The sequence below is a fragment of the Delphinus delphis genome, chromosome 1, assembly GCF_949987515.2.
Source record: "Delphinus delphis chromosome 1, mDelDel1.2, whole genome shotgun sequence".
In the NCBI taxonomy this organism is placed as follows: domain Eukaryota; kingdom Metazoa; phylum Chordata; class Mammalia; order Artiodactyla; family Delphinidae; genus Delphinus; species Delphinus delphis.
In genome coordinates, this window is record NC_082683.1 from 75,492,758 (window position 1) to 75,508,184 (window position 15,427).

Sequence of the window (15,427 nt, forward strand, 5' to 3'; positions counted from 1 at the left end):
TACCTCTATCATATACTAAATTCCTAAATGTATTTTGGTCTACTTTTATACATGAATCTATTCATGCACCAGTACTGCAGTTTTTCAGTTACTGAAGCATTACAGTGTTTTTACATCTGATAAAGTCAGTCCTTCCACTAAAAATTTGTTATTTTTAACCTTATATGGCTAATCTTGCTTATTTATTTTCTATTTAAACTTTACAATAAGCTTGTTAAAATAGAAACTAGAGGCACTTTTAATAAAACCATGTAAAATTTACAAAATAACTTAGGGAAAAATAACATCTTTATTGTGTTGAATCTTGGTATTCAAAAACATTCCTCTTATTCAGGTTTTAGTATGAGTTCTTATGTAGTGTCTTAAAGTTTTGTTCACATTCATATTTCTTGCTTTGTTTATTCATAGGTATTTTGACTTTTTTGTTGCTATTGTCATTAAGTCATTTCTAATAAACTAGAAAGCTTACTCAAAATCACTTAACTTCCCATTTGTATTTTTTAATTTCAGCCAACAGCTATGAAATAAGAGTGAGTAAAAGTCTACAGAATATTCAAGATGACTTTAACAATGCCATTTTAGTGAATACATCAAAGTTAAATCCTCAGCAAGCTGGTACCAAGGAGATATTTACATTCTCATCAGAGCTTTTCACAAATGGACTTGAACATCAACCTGATGGAGAGACACAAAAAAGTCTCAGAATTTATGTGGCAATACGAGCAGTAGATAGGAACTCCTTAAAGTCTGCTGTATCTAATGTTGCTCAGGCATCTCTGTTGATTCCCCCAAATTCTGCTCCTGTATTTGCCAGAGATGATTTTATGTTGAAAGGAGTTTTGACAGCAATGGGTTTTATAGGAATCATTTGCCTCATCATAGTTGTAACACACTGTGTTTTAAACAGGAAAACGAGAGCAGACAAGAAAGAGAATGAAACAAAATTATTATGAACAAATGTGCAGAGTACTTTCCTTCTTAAATATAAGACCCATGGCTTTTGCACTTTACAAAAACAAGCCAATAAAGTCAAATTAACATCAGATTATTAAAAATGCTTTGAGTTTTTGTGTAGTATGGATCAGATTTTTACATGGTAATAGACAAAAAAATCTTTTATAACACTAATGGAGGCAGAAGGGAATTAGAAAACCTTTAAGCTTTGGCTATGGACAAAAAAATAAAAGTTATTCTCTAAGGTAATGTGTTTAAAGGCAAAGGTAATGGCAAAATTGAATCAGAGTCAATAAAAGCTTGTCTTATTGAAGACAAAAAATAACCCACGTAGAGAAAAGGATGTTAGGCCTGAATGATATAGTATAACTATCTATGTGAAGCAATTGTTTAGTTGTATGATTAATTTTTAATTCCCCTTTATCTGTTCAGAACAGGTTGCTTGTTGATGACTAAAGATCAACCTGTATTTTACATATGAAGTGCCTATTGTAAAGTTCTTTACCTCTTTCCATTTGGTTAACTATACTACAGATAGATCCCACTGATAATGCTCAAAGAGATGTTGGTTCACTATAAGAGTTAACCTTAAAATGTAGGTATTATCCTTGTCCCCTGACACTGGTTTTATAACAGAGGCCTATTGAATTTATTGTTTATAACTTTCTACTCTTATCAAAGCAGCTCTCCAAGTTATTTGCCTTGGGTGGTATTCAAGGAAAATGGTTATAGTTCTCATAAGACTTTAGGTAAATAATGAAAGACATAGTTCTGAGCTTATTTTAACACATATCAATCCATACACTATATAATTTTATTCAATTTCAAACAAAGAAGAGGTCACAGGGAGAGACTGACCTTTGGAAATTTTTAACTGATTCTGTTTTTTTTTGTTTAAATAAGACTCCAGGAATCCTTTTCCCACAAAGGGTGATTTACCTACAGGTATTAACCTACAGGGGTGGAGGGTGACTACAGAGAGGCAAGCACATGTCACAAGGAAATAAAAATTATCTTTTATTTAATTTTGCTCTTATTTTTTTAAAGATTACTGAGCAATAAAATCACATGCTTTGCATATTACAGAACTTAAAACTTTATTGGGTAAATACAAACAACAATGTGGAATAGAACTGCTTTATAACTAGGACCAACTAAGAATGACAATTAGATTAAGTTTTGGGGGGTGGGGAGGGAATTGTGGGGAGTTGGAACAAGAATGAAAAGAGGGCATGAAACCTTGAGGAAGAGACTCAGAGCAGTGCTGGGGAGTAAAATGACCAGCAAATACCTCTACCTAGGCTGCCTCCTTGCTGTTCATACTACATCCCAGGTCTGGCCTGTAACATGCTGAGTCTGGTAGTGCCTAAATTTTCACAGATTGGAACTTCAAGTCCCCACTTAGCAGTCAGTCCCTCCTCCCTCTATTGCCACTGAGCCTGGTAGCGTGGGATCTGCTTCTCTGTAGCTTCAATGGGCTGGTAAAATACTGAGATGGGGTGTGGTGGGCTTTAAGTCTTCAGATGTTTTCCTAATTTTATAGACAGGAACATGGAGAATTAACGGAGTAATCTAAAGCGTTGTGCTGGCTAAAGGCAGAGTATATAGGAGTAGAGTCAGGTTGTCATAATGCTCCTTCACTTCTGTCTATTTAAGAAGGTGTGGAAAGATGCCAGGGATTATGCCTAGAAATATTTAAATCTTCAAGGTTAATAAGCAGGAGAACAGGTCTAGGCTGAAGGAACAGGGCTTTTTCTTTTCTTTTCCTCCAATTTTGTCAGTATAGAAATGAACAAATGGCTTTAAGTCCAGAAATCAGTAAATTGGAAGAGGTAAGACTGAGATTAAGGATGTTAAAGTGATAAACTAAAATATATTATAGCAGAGTTGAAAGGGTGATCTCATCAAGTGAATAGGGTAAACAAGCTTCAGTGATTGTGAGGGACTGAAGCATTAGACAACAAGAAATATGTGGTAAATGTGGGAAGATAACTGATTTCGAGACCCCAGAAATCGTCAATAGAACAGAGCCACTGGAAAGGAGGTGACATTGATCCTGAACAAATGATAAGGAATAGAAATAGACAAGAGTTGGGTCAAAGAGAATGAGGAACCGTGACGCACTGGTCACTAGTGGAATACCACATGAATAGTGACGTCACTGAAGATTTGATCCAAGATTGCAAGAGGAGGAAAAAATATGAGACAGATGCTCAGTTATCTGGTAGAGGAAAGAGAAGTCTAGGGATTGAAAGTGACACAGGCAAGTATTATTATTATCTTCACATGCCAGGATGGTTGTTGTTATCAGTATATAGAAATTTGTTCTGAAAATTGAGGACAATATCCCTTCCATTTTTACCCTATTCTTTTTATGGATGGTAAAAGAAAGTTAAATCTCAGTGGGAGAGAGATGATTTTTAGGAGATGAATTCACTGAGCAGATTGCTGTTTATGTGTGCAATGCTGACTGCTCCAAAAGTATGTTTGCACCTGCGTATTAGTACTAGAAAGCCTACCCAAAATTATTTTATTTGCTTTAGGCTTTGCCTTCTGCTATAATGTAATTATTTTGGAAGAGTTGGTCCCTAACTATATCATTTATTTAAAACAATGTGATAAATCAATGGCAGAGTTGCTCATATCAAACTAATCTTCTTGCTGATAACGGTAATAACTCTGGAAAAAATATAAAACACAGCTCTTTGAAGGTACTGGACACCAAGAAAAGCAGTTAGAACCTGGAGGAGTTATGACGCTTGAAAAAAGGAAAGCAATCTAGGTGAGATCCACATTTAACCAGCTTTTCCCCCAGAAGGCATTCCCAGTTTGCTCAGAGCATCTGGAAAGAGCTCAAGCAGAAAGCAGCTGTCTTACTGGGTTGAAAAGTCAGAAGTAAGAGTTCTGGGTTGCTAAAGCAGTGGAATATTGAGGGAGGAAATCCGAGGAAGGAAGTAACTACAAGAGAGAAGTTCCCAAATCTGCATCCTCTCAATCCTTGGATGAGTCCTAAACTGCAAAGGAATTTAATGGAAAATAAGAGCTTAGCACCTAAAAGAGCTGAACAGAGAGTTCAGCAACTGCCCAGTCCTGAGGAGAGAAAATTTAAGGTTCTACCTCACCCAAGATTTTTTTTTTTGGTTTTAAAGTTTTTTATTGAAGTATAATATATATACAGACATGCACAAACTGTAAGTGTACAGATCAATAAATTATCACAAGTGAATATTCTCTGGTAATTACACCAAAATCAAGAAATAGAATATTGCCAGAATCTCAGAAACTTATATCTTAACCTCTTCCTGCAACTACCTCCTCCCCAATGTTTACCAAAGAATGACTTTCTAGCACCATGGCTTAGTTTTTGCCTGTTTTGAACTTCAGATAAATTCAATCATTTGGTATGTATTCTTTTGTGTCTGGCTCCTTTCATTCAACATTACATTAATGACATTCATCCACATTTTGTATACCAGTAGATATTATTTTTTATTGCGTATAATATTCCATTGCTTGGCTATACCAATATATTCATCCTTTCTATTATTGATAGGTTTTTGAGTAATAGCCAATTTGGAATATGATGAATAATTCTCCTGTGAACATTTTGTTACATATCTATTGGTATTGTGATTTCATTTTCTAAATCAAAGATTAAAATTGGTTGCACCAAAATACAACCTTGCCCAAGTTAGAGGGGGTGTTTATGTTTCCATTGAAACTCCAGATTAGGGGTAAGTATCATACCCACAGACTAAGTGTTATGCCCTAGAACCAAGGGCAAAACTGAAATAGATCTGTTCTGAAAAAGTCTAAAACCAAGTCTCTAGAGAATCAAGATTATATTCACCAATAATTAAGCTATTGCTAGAACATAACTCAGAGAAAGATAACATAATACAAAGCCTCTACAACATATCATCCACTATATAATAGAACATTAATAGACACGCTGACAAGCAGGAAATGTGTCCCATAATTAATAAGAATAAAAATCTGTCAATAAAAGATTATCCAAAAATGATCCATATTTGGAATTAGCAGATAATTAGTTTACAATAACATTATAAACAAGATAAAGAAATTACAGGAAAAGATAAATATAAGTGATGAATAGAGGAAGAAGTTCAGGAAAGATATGAAAGTCTTTAAAATGAAGCAAGTGAGAATCCTAAAAATTGAAAAATACAATGTATGTAAAAAAATTTGTAATGGATTAACAACAACAGACTGGTACTACAGAAGAAAGGATCATATGACTTGAAGATGTGAAAATAGAAAGCATCTAAACTGAAGCAGTTCATTAAAAGAAAAGAAAAAGCCCAAATGACCTGTGTGATATTACATGTAAATGATTCCCAGAAGTAGAGGGAGGGATGATAAGGCATAAAAATATTCAAAGAAATAATGGATGAAATTTTTCCAAATTTGATTTAAACTACCAACCCACAGGTCTAAAATGCTCAGTGAACCTGAAATAGGATCTATACAAAGAAAATAACACCTAGGTATACCATAGGAAAGATGACTAACTACTCATCAGAAACAATTGAGGCCAGAAAACAGTAAAATGACATCTTAGAGTGCTAAAAGAAACCAACACAGAACTCTATATTGAGCAAAGATATCTTTAAAAATGTAGGCAGATAAATAAAAGCTGAAATAATTTTCACCAGCAAGAAGTACCAAAGAAATGTCTTTAAGCTGAAGGAAAATGATGTCTGGTATAAATACAATTCTACAGCATGAAAGGAAGATCACTGGAAATGATAAATATGCAGATAATATAATACATTATTGGTTTTCTTTACTTAATGCCTTTAAAAGATGATAAATTATTTAAAGCAAAAATAAAAACAATGTATTATGGTATAAATAACATAAAGAAGTAAGATATATGACAAGAGCAGAATGGAAAGAAAGGTGACAAATGGAATTATCCTGTTTAAAGGTACTTACATCATACATACGATATTAATTCGAGGTAGATATAAATTAAGGATGCATATTATAACCCCTTTTGGCACCTATTAGTAACAGGGAAGGGTATATGTAAAAGGCTAATAAATGTGATAAAATGGAACATTAAGACTACCCAATTAATACAAAAGAAGATAAGGAAAGAGCAAGGAACAAAGAACAGAGGGGAATACAAAAAGCATATAGCAAGATGGTAGACTTAAAGCAGCTAAATTAATAATTATATTAAATATAAATGGACTAAACTCTTCAACTAAAAAGAGATTTTCAGACTTGATAATAAAGCAAGACCCAACTATATGGAATTTACAACAGATGAACTTTAAATATAAATACATAGAAATTGAAAGTGGGAAAAAGGAAAGTGGTATATCATGCAAACACCAAGCATAAAAAAAGCTGGTGTTAGTATATTATTATAGGACAGAATAGACCTCAAAAAAGGAGAGAAAAAGAGGAATCATTTCAACATAATAAAAAATTTCATCAAGAAGATATAGCAATCCTAAATGTGCATGTAGCTATTAATAGAGCTTCAAAATACCAGAAACAAAAACTGCCAGAATTAAGGGAGAAATAGACAAATCAACAAGCAAACTTGGAGATTTAAATCTCCCACTGTCAATCGTAGAGTAACTAGACAGAAAAATTCAGTAAGAATGGAGAATATGTGAACAACATTATCAACCAATTTGACCTTGACGTTTAAAAATACTACAAGCAACTAGTGCAGAATACATATCATTTTTAAGTGCTCATGTTTATGCTAGGCATAAAACACATCCCAGTATGCAGAGTCCAGAAATAGACTGACACACATATGGTCAATAGATTTTCCATAAAGGCATGTGCAAATCAATGGGTAGAGGCAAGTCAATGGGTAAAGAAGAGTTTTTTTTTAATAAATGATGTTGGAACAACTAGACATATGTTTGGGAAAGCAATTTTACTCCTACCTTGTAAAAATATAAATTCATGATGGATCATAGATATAAATATGAGTTAAGATATTAACTTCTAGAAAAAATATGAGAAAATATATTTACAAGTATAGTGTAGAAAGATTTCTTAGAACGAGAAAACACTAAGCATAAGACAAAATAATAAGTTGGACTGCATCAAAACTAAATATCTGTGCTAATCAAAGGGCACCATTAATAATAAAAAGTTTAGCTACAGTGGAAGAAAATATTCACAACAAATATATCTAACAAAGAAGTTATATTCAGAACATATAAAAATGTTATAAATCAGTAATAAAAAGACAAAGAACCCAATAAAAATGGGCAAAGGACTTAGACACTTGACAAGAGAGAATATATAAATAGCCAATAAGCACATACAAAGGCAATCAACACCTGAAACTAATATTGTAAATCAACTATACTTCAATTTATAAAAAAGCAATCAACACCATCAGTTATCAACAAATTGAAAATGATACCTATAAATGAAATACATCTTCATTCCCACTAGAACAACTAAATTATAAATATTGGCACTAAGAAATGTTGACAAGGATGTGAAGCAACTGTAATTTTTTTATACTGGTGAGTGTGCAACAACTTTGGAATACTGCCCGGCAGTTTCTTAAAAGTTATGCATATATCTAAACCATGACCCAGGTATTCCACTTCAAGAGAGATGAAAAGATATGTCAATCAAAAGGCTTGCTCAAGAATTTTTATAGCCACTTTATTCAAAATAGCCCCAAGCTGTAAAAAACAAAAGTTTCTATTAAAAGAATGGATAAAACAAAATTTTGCTATTTGTATGAATCCACAATGGCACACCACTCAGCAACAAAAAGAAATGAACAACTGATACATGCAACAGCATACCTGAAATCCCAAAAGCATTATGTTGAGCTAAAGAAGTCAGACTCAAAAGAGCACAGGCTGTATGATTCCATTTATTAAAAGTTCAAGAACAATATTAATCTCTGGATATAGAAATCATAATAGTGGTTGTCTCAGAGCAAACGTGTGAGCATTCACTGGAAAGCTTTCTGGAGCAATGAAAATGCTATAGGGATTGATTGCAATAGTGGTTGACTGGGTATGTATACCTTTGTCAAAATTCATTTACCTATTTGCAATTGATCTGTTCATTTTATTGCATTTACATGTTCCATCAAAAGAAACACTATGAATGAATTTATTGTATCTTTCCCTTTTAGCAAGCAATGGTTCTAGACCAGGAGTAATTTTACTCTCTCAGGTGACATTTGGCAATGTCAGCTGACTACTTTGATTATCATAGTTTGGGGTATGATCTAGTGGGTAGAGGCCAGGGATGCTGCTAAACATCCTACCTGGCACCAGACAGCCCCCACAACAAAGAATTAGCCAAAAATGTCAATAGTGCCAAGATTGAGAAACCTTGCCTTATAGGGAGGAAGAGAAAGGCATCATTCATAAGGACATTTGACACCTGAATACAAGAAAAAGTGGCCTTAGTGAAGGGGAAAGGGGGAACAAAACTGAACCAGATTTAAATGAAGTAGAGAAGACAAAAAGAATAGAAAAAAATAGTTTAAATAAAGTGAAGATGGTCTATGTTAGAGGATTGAATTCATAAGGCTGGTAGAAAATCTAACTGATGAAAAATAAAGAAGGGGAATGGATATAAAGTTGGGAGGATGCTGCATTATGTGTTAAGATCTGTGTTATGATCTGTGAATGTAAAATACAGGGAAACAGGGAATGGAAGCAGAGGGGAAGTGAGATGAATAGTGGGCTCTGAAGAAATGAGAATCTGATTTAGTTTGCATTTACCATAGGAAGTAGAAAATGCACAGCTCAGGCACAAAGAGAGAGACAAAATAAGATATGAAAGTTAGGGATACAATTATAGAGTACATGATGATAGAGAGACAAGTACTCAAAGGCACAGAAACAGAAGCTCATATGCATGGAGGTAATTAGAGCTTGTCCCTAAAGGTCAAAAGAAATGCATCCTTCCATAAATCCCTCCTGCACTTAGAATACACAGCTCTTATCAGCAAGACGATAGCCTGGATGGGTGGAGAGTGACCCAGATGGTGGCCAATTTTATCTCCCACTTCCTCTAGGCTACCTGCTGCTAAGTCTTATCGAAAAGCTGCTTTCTGGGAACACTTGTCTCGAGGGCACAAGAAGGAGGAAGCTATTCAGTACAGTAGGCAATTGCTTTCGATAGAAAGATATCCTTGGCTTATGAAACGGAAGCAATATAAATTAGTAAACATCCAAAAGGAACATTTAAAAAACTGGTATAACCTTACATCACACCAGTATAGGAAAGAAGAAGCAAGAGCATGAAGAAGATAAAAGAAAAAGAAGAGTGTGAAATGCAAGAGTAAAGAAAATTAGAAATTAAGAGTAGAAATTAAGAGTAGAAAAGACAGAACTACCACTCCAATGCTGACATGTTAGGATTTCTAAATGATAGTCTTTAGTCCAATATTTTAGTTTTATGTATAAATTTATTTCAATTACAAAAGTAATTCATGCTATTATTAAAACTACAGATGTTTAAGTAAGAAGTGATAAACAAAATAGATGTTAAACAAATAAGTTTAATTATTCCTTTATTAATGGACATTTAGGTAGTTCTACTTCTTGCTATTATAAAGTATGCTTTGAGGGACAAATTATATTACCCTTGTACATATACTCTTATGCACCTGTGTGAGTTGTTCTTTGTATATATAATCTAGTGCATCTGTGTGAATCTATCTGCAGGGTAAATTCCTAGCATGGAGTTGCTATGTTGAAAGATACACACACTTAAATTTTGATGCATAGTTCCTTCCAAAGCATTTATACCAATTTTTATGTCATCAAAAATGTATGACTACCTGTTTCCTTATGGCCTTATTACCATTACTAAAGTAGGTAATGAACTAGGGGGTGGAAACAGGAGTCATATTGAACTATTACATGGCAGAGAGCTTAAAACTACCTCTTAAACATCAATATCCTACAAATATACCTTGGTCATTCTTACTTGATGCCATCTAATGCAAAGCCCTGGCTTTCTCCATCTTGTTGGCTCCTCTCCAATTTTTCCCTTCAAGGCTAAGGTTTGGGCAAGTGGGAGTGAAGAAGAAGTGTAAAGATAAGATACTTTATTGAATAAATTCCATGTGCCAGGCATTGTGCTAACTGTGTTATATTAGTTTTTTTTTTTAATTTTTCAATATTCAAAATACCAGTATACCATAGCTAATATCAATGAAAGTAGATTTGATGCAAGAGGTATTATTAGAGATAGAAAAAACTTTTTGTGATGATAATTATATAACAATCCTAAATTTGCCTGCACCAAGAACATAGCTTTAAAATATATAAAGCAGAAGTTGATAGAACTGAATAAAGGAAAAAGAAATAGACAAATTCACAATTATAACTGGAGATTTTAATACACCTCTCTCAGCAACTAAAAGAACAAGCAGCCAAGAAATTGGTAAGAAAAGAGACAATTTGAATAACATGATTAACTAACTTGGCCTAACATATATAAAACACTGTAACCCAACAACTACAGAATAAATATTTTTCTTGAAAGCACATGGAACGTTTTACCAAAATAGACCATAAGCTGAGGCAAAAAATAAGACTCAACCAATTTCAAATGATTTAAATCTTAGAGTATTCTTTCTGACTCTAGTGGAATCAAACTAGAAATCTATAATAGATTAACTAGAGACTCCCCAAGTGTCTGGAAATTAAGCAACACACTTCTTTTTATATAGCCCATAAATAAATAAATTCAAGAATTTATTCTAGGAATGTAAGAGGGATTTAACATTGAAAACTCAACCAGTGTAATTCCCCATATTAACAGAATAAAGAAAAAAATCACATGGTAATCTCAATAGATGCATAAAAAGCACTTGATAAAATTTAAAACCTATTTATGATTTTTAAAAAGAAAACTCTTAGCAAACTAGAAATACAAGGAGACTTTCTTAGTCTGATAAAGATATCTACAAAATATCTCTAGATAATATCATACTTAATGGCCAAATATAGGATGCTTTTTCACTTGGGATTGGGAACAAGATAAAAGATACCCATTCTTTCCACCTGTATTCAGCATTGTACTGGGGGGTCCTAGCTAGTGTAATAAGAGAAGGAAACAAAATAAAAGATATAAGATTGGAAAGGAAGAAGTAAACATGTTATTATTCACAGATGACATAATTATAAACACAAAATCCAAAAGAATCTACAAACTACCTGAAATAATGAATTTAGCAAGCTCCATGGATGAAAGGTCAGTACAAAAAAATCTAATATATTTCTATATACCAGCAATAAACAATCAGAAAATGAAATTTTATAAAAATACCATTTATAATAGCACCCCCAAAACTTTTAAAAACCACGGAAATAAATTTAATGAAAGGTGCAAAAGACTTTTACCCTTAAAACTATAAAACATGGTTGAGATCAAGTAAATAAACTTAAAATGAAGAGATATGCCAGGTCCATGGATTGAAAGACTCAATATTATAAACAAGTCAATTCTTTCCAAACTGATGTATAATTTTTTTTTTTTTTTTTTTTTTTTTTTTAGGTAAGAAGTGGACTTACTTAGAGAGATACACATTCCATAGAAAGCAGTCCATCTCAAAAAGGCAAGAATGACCTTGGGAGAAATAAATACACTCTACCGACAGAGTGTGGGCCATCTCAGAAGGCGAGAGGCCCCGAAATATGAGGTGGTTAGTTTTTACGGGCTGGGTAATTGCATAGGCTAATGAGTGGAGGATTATTCCAACTATTTTGGAGAAGGGGTAGAGATTTCCAGGAACTGCGCCACCGCCCACTTTTTGGCCTTTTATGGTTGACCTCAGAACTGTCATGGCACTGATGGGTGTGTCATTTAGCTAATGTATTATAATGAGCATATAAATTTAATGTGACCCAGTCAAATCCAGGAGTTTTTTTCTGGTAAAATTTCCAAGCTGATCCTAAATTTTATATTTAAATGCAAAGGACCAAAAATAGCCAAAATAATCTTGAAATAAGAAAAACAAATCTGGAATGTTTATATTACCAGATATCAAGACTTACAAACCAGCAGTAACTAAGACAATATGGTATTGAGGTAAGCCTGGTCATATAGACCAATAGAACAGAATAGAGTCCAGAAACAGACCTGCACACTTGCAGCCAACTCATTCACAACAAAAGCACAACTGCAATTCAGTGGGGGGGAATGATGGTCCTTTCAATAAATGATCTGCATGTATTGCTATCCAGAGAGGAAAACAAAACAAAAATCTTGAATTTTACCTCACACTATACACACAAAAATAATTTGAGATAGATCACAAACCTAATTGTGAAAGATAAGACAATAAAGCTCTAGAATAGAATATTGTGTAACATCTTCATGAACTTGGGAAAGTTGTCTTAAATATGACCCCAAAAACAATACCCATAAAATAAAAAATTAAATTGAATTCCATTAAAGTTAAGAACCTCTGTTCATCCAAGAGACCCATTAAGGCAAGCCACCTACTGGGAAAAGATATTTGCAATACATACATCCAATAAAGAACTCAATACCCAGAACATATAAAGAATTCCTCTAGATCAACAAGGAAAATACTAACCTGATTAAAAATTGGGCAAAAAGACTTGGAAAGGCACTTCATAACAGAGGATATCCAAATGACCAGTAATTATATGAAAAGGTGTATAACAAAATTGGTTATCAGGGAAAATGCAAATTAAAATCACAGTACTATATGATTATACCCCACGCAGAGTGGACAAAATTGTAAAGAGCAGCAGTACCCTGTACTGGTAGAAATGTGGATCAATACAACAATTTTGAAAAGTATTTGGCCGATCGACAATGGCTAGACATACATATACCCTGTGACCCAGCAATTCCACTCTTGGTATGTACCCAACTGAAGTCAATGCTTATGTCTATGGCAGTGTTATTTAAAATAGCCCCAAACAGGAAATAATCCAAATGTTCATCAAAAGCAGTAAGTAAATTGTGGTATATTTTTACAAAGAAATACAATGGAAAAAGAACATATTACTGCTACACACAACATGGCTGAATTTCACGCAGAAAATGTTACGTGAAAGTAGCCAAACACAAGAGGGCATACTTATATGTCTGTTTATATAAAGTACACAAACAGGTAAAATTAATCAGCGTGGCGTTGGAGGTCAGTATCGCAATTACCATTCGGAGGTTTTTGACTAGAAGGGTATACAACAAAGACTTCTGGGATTTGGAAATATAAACTTTGGTGAAAGTTTGTCTCTCAGGGTGCTAACTCCCTGCACCTCTGGTTTGTGTCATTTGGCCCATCTGCACTGCCTCTGACAAAGTCGGATCCCAGGTGCCATGGGGTGATGCTTTATGTGAGCCAAAGCCTCTGTGAATCTGTTTAGGCTGAACTTGGGCACCAGAGAGAGTGGGGCTGCCACCACACCCTGTCCAGTGGAGGCCATGCTAAACTCCGCCCTCTCCCTGGGGAAGCAAAGAGCCAGTGGTGTTAGGAGATGAGGCAACCGAGGCAGCAGCAAGGACTCTCCATTGAGGGAGCAGCCAAGGCCCAGCCAGCAGGGAAGGCCACACAAAATATGAGGAGGCACCTAATCTGGATCTGTCATACCGGTGACCCCTGTCATTGGCACCTGCACCAGCCACAGCCCGGCAAGGGCAAGGCAACTAAAGGCTCAGACCCCTCAGTAAGGAAAGGCTGGGTTATACCAACAGGAAAAAAACCAAACAAACACAGATCAGTCAAAATGCTGGCTAAAAATGAGGGAAATTGGTGATGAAGGAAGGAGATAATACATATCTATAATGGCCTTGAGACCAGCTATAGCAGCAGGCACTGTGATTTATTTCAATAACTCTGTCGCTTTGGGTATTTTAGGAGATTGCAATTGGCCAGCACTTCGAAGGAGATTCTATGAATGACTCTATGAGAGGGCTTGTACCCTCTCTCAGGGAAAAAGTGAGACAGCTTGTGCCCCTGCCCCCAATTCCAGCCTTAACTTATAATATTGGAGCTAGATAGAATGAAAGGACGTGAGTGGATCTGAGCAGTTCAAGAAGTAAATTGTATTGGACTCATCTTATTGAAGCTCCTTAGGGTTGTTTGGCCCCACCTGTCCGCCTGACCCAATGGGCACTTACTCCTCCTCAGTCACTACCTACTCCTTGTAGGCCCAAGTGGTTCTACTACCAGAGGTCAACAGGCACCACCTGGAATCTTTGGCTCTTTATACACCACAGGGCATAGGATTTTCTTTCCAAGCAGCTGCTGAATGGGCTGGGTGACACAGCCAGAAGGGTGATCACCTGTAGGAGATGAGAAGGGGCCAAACACTTTTCCTTCCTCCTGTAGCCCATTAGGAGACATCCCAGAAAGCAGGGCAGGTGCACCTGCAGGGTGGCCTGCTGGGTCTGTTTACTATTCCAGAGCCAGCTTAGTAAGCGCCTTTCACTGCTTCCCAGGCTTCCCTGAATCATTTCCCCTTTTTCTCACTCTCACTGTTCTGGGATTAAGCTTGCAAATCATTTTCACATAAGCTTGTCTTAGACTCTCTTTTCTAGGGAACCCAGGAGATACACGTATAGTGGGGGGCGGGGTATGAGATATTTTAAAATGTAAAATATTTTATGACATATGTATAATAAATGCATACATTTATTCAATAAGAATTGAATAAATTATTTTTATATAAAAGTATATTTAGATTATCTGGACAACTATTTTATCATTGAGTACTTCCACTCTATTCCAATGCTTCACTTTTGATTGATTAAAGATTACATACTTGGGCTTCCCTGGTGGCGCAGTGGTTGAGGGTCCGCCTGCCGATGCAGGGGACACGGGTTCGTGCCCCGGTCCGGGAGGATCCCACGTGCCGCGGAACGGCTGGGCCCGTGAGCCATGGCCGCTGAGCCTGCGCGTCCGGAGCCTGCGCTCCGCGGCGGAAGAGACCACAACAGTGAGAGGCCCACGTACCGCAAAAAAAAAGATTACATACTTAAGCAATAAGTACTAATTATTAGCAACAAGTACCAATTTAATTTTTATGAGTGAGTGTCAAAGACAGACAAGATGAAATTGATGCTTATCACTGTGTGAAGATCAAATGACGTTATGAGATGAAGGGATATTTCAAGTAATTTGAATATAGGACCAATTTGAATTGGTAGACCAATTTGAGTTTTCAACTGAGATTTGGCAAACTTAAAATAATCTATGCAGTAGCTGGCAGTCCACTATTCATGTTCTGAGAGACATTTAATTTCAGTAAAATAATTGAATGCTAATTTGAATTTTACTGGGCAGTAGAAGCTACGGAATAGTGAAATAGAGGTTTGATGAGGAAACTTGAGGGAGTTTCCCTTGCACAGTGAGATATAAATTTTATCTTTTCATTATAGAATATTCAATAATATCTAATGTGGCTTGCTAATGTTTTGGTGCAAGTAGATTGTCTAAGGGAGTAAC

The 15,427-nt window shown here is 35.3% G+C and overlaps 1 protein-coding gene across 2 annotated transcripts in view; it reads left to right on the plus strand.

Annotated features, from left to right (window-relative positions):
- Positions 1–1,432, plus strand: part of CLCA2 (chloride channel accessory 2) — a 37,910-nt gene extending 36,478 nt beyond the window's left edge. For both annotated transcript variants that reach the window (XM_060024813.1, XM_060024822.1), the window contains one exon: positions 511–1,432. In XM_060024813.1, coding sequence (XP_059880796.1) covers positions 511–953 — 443 coding nt within the window. In that variant the 3' untranslated portion in view covers positions 954–1,432. The remainder of the gene's footprint in view (positions 1–510) is intronic.
- Positions 1,433–15,427: the final 13,995 nt, after the last annotated feature.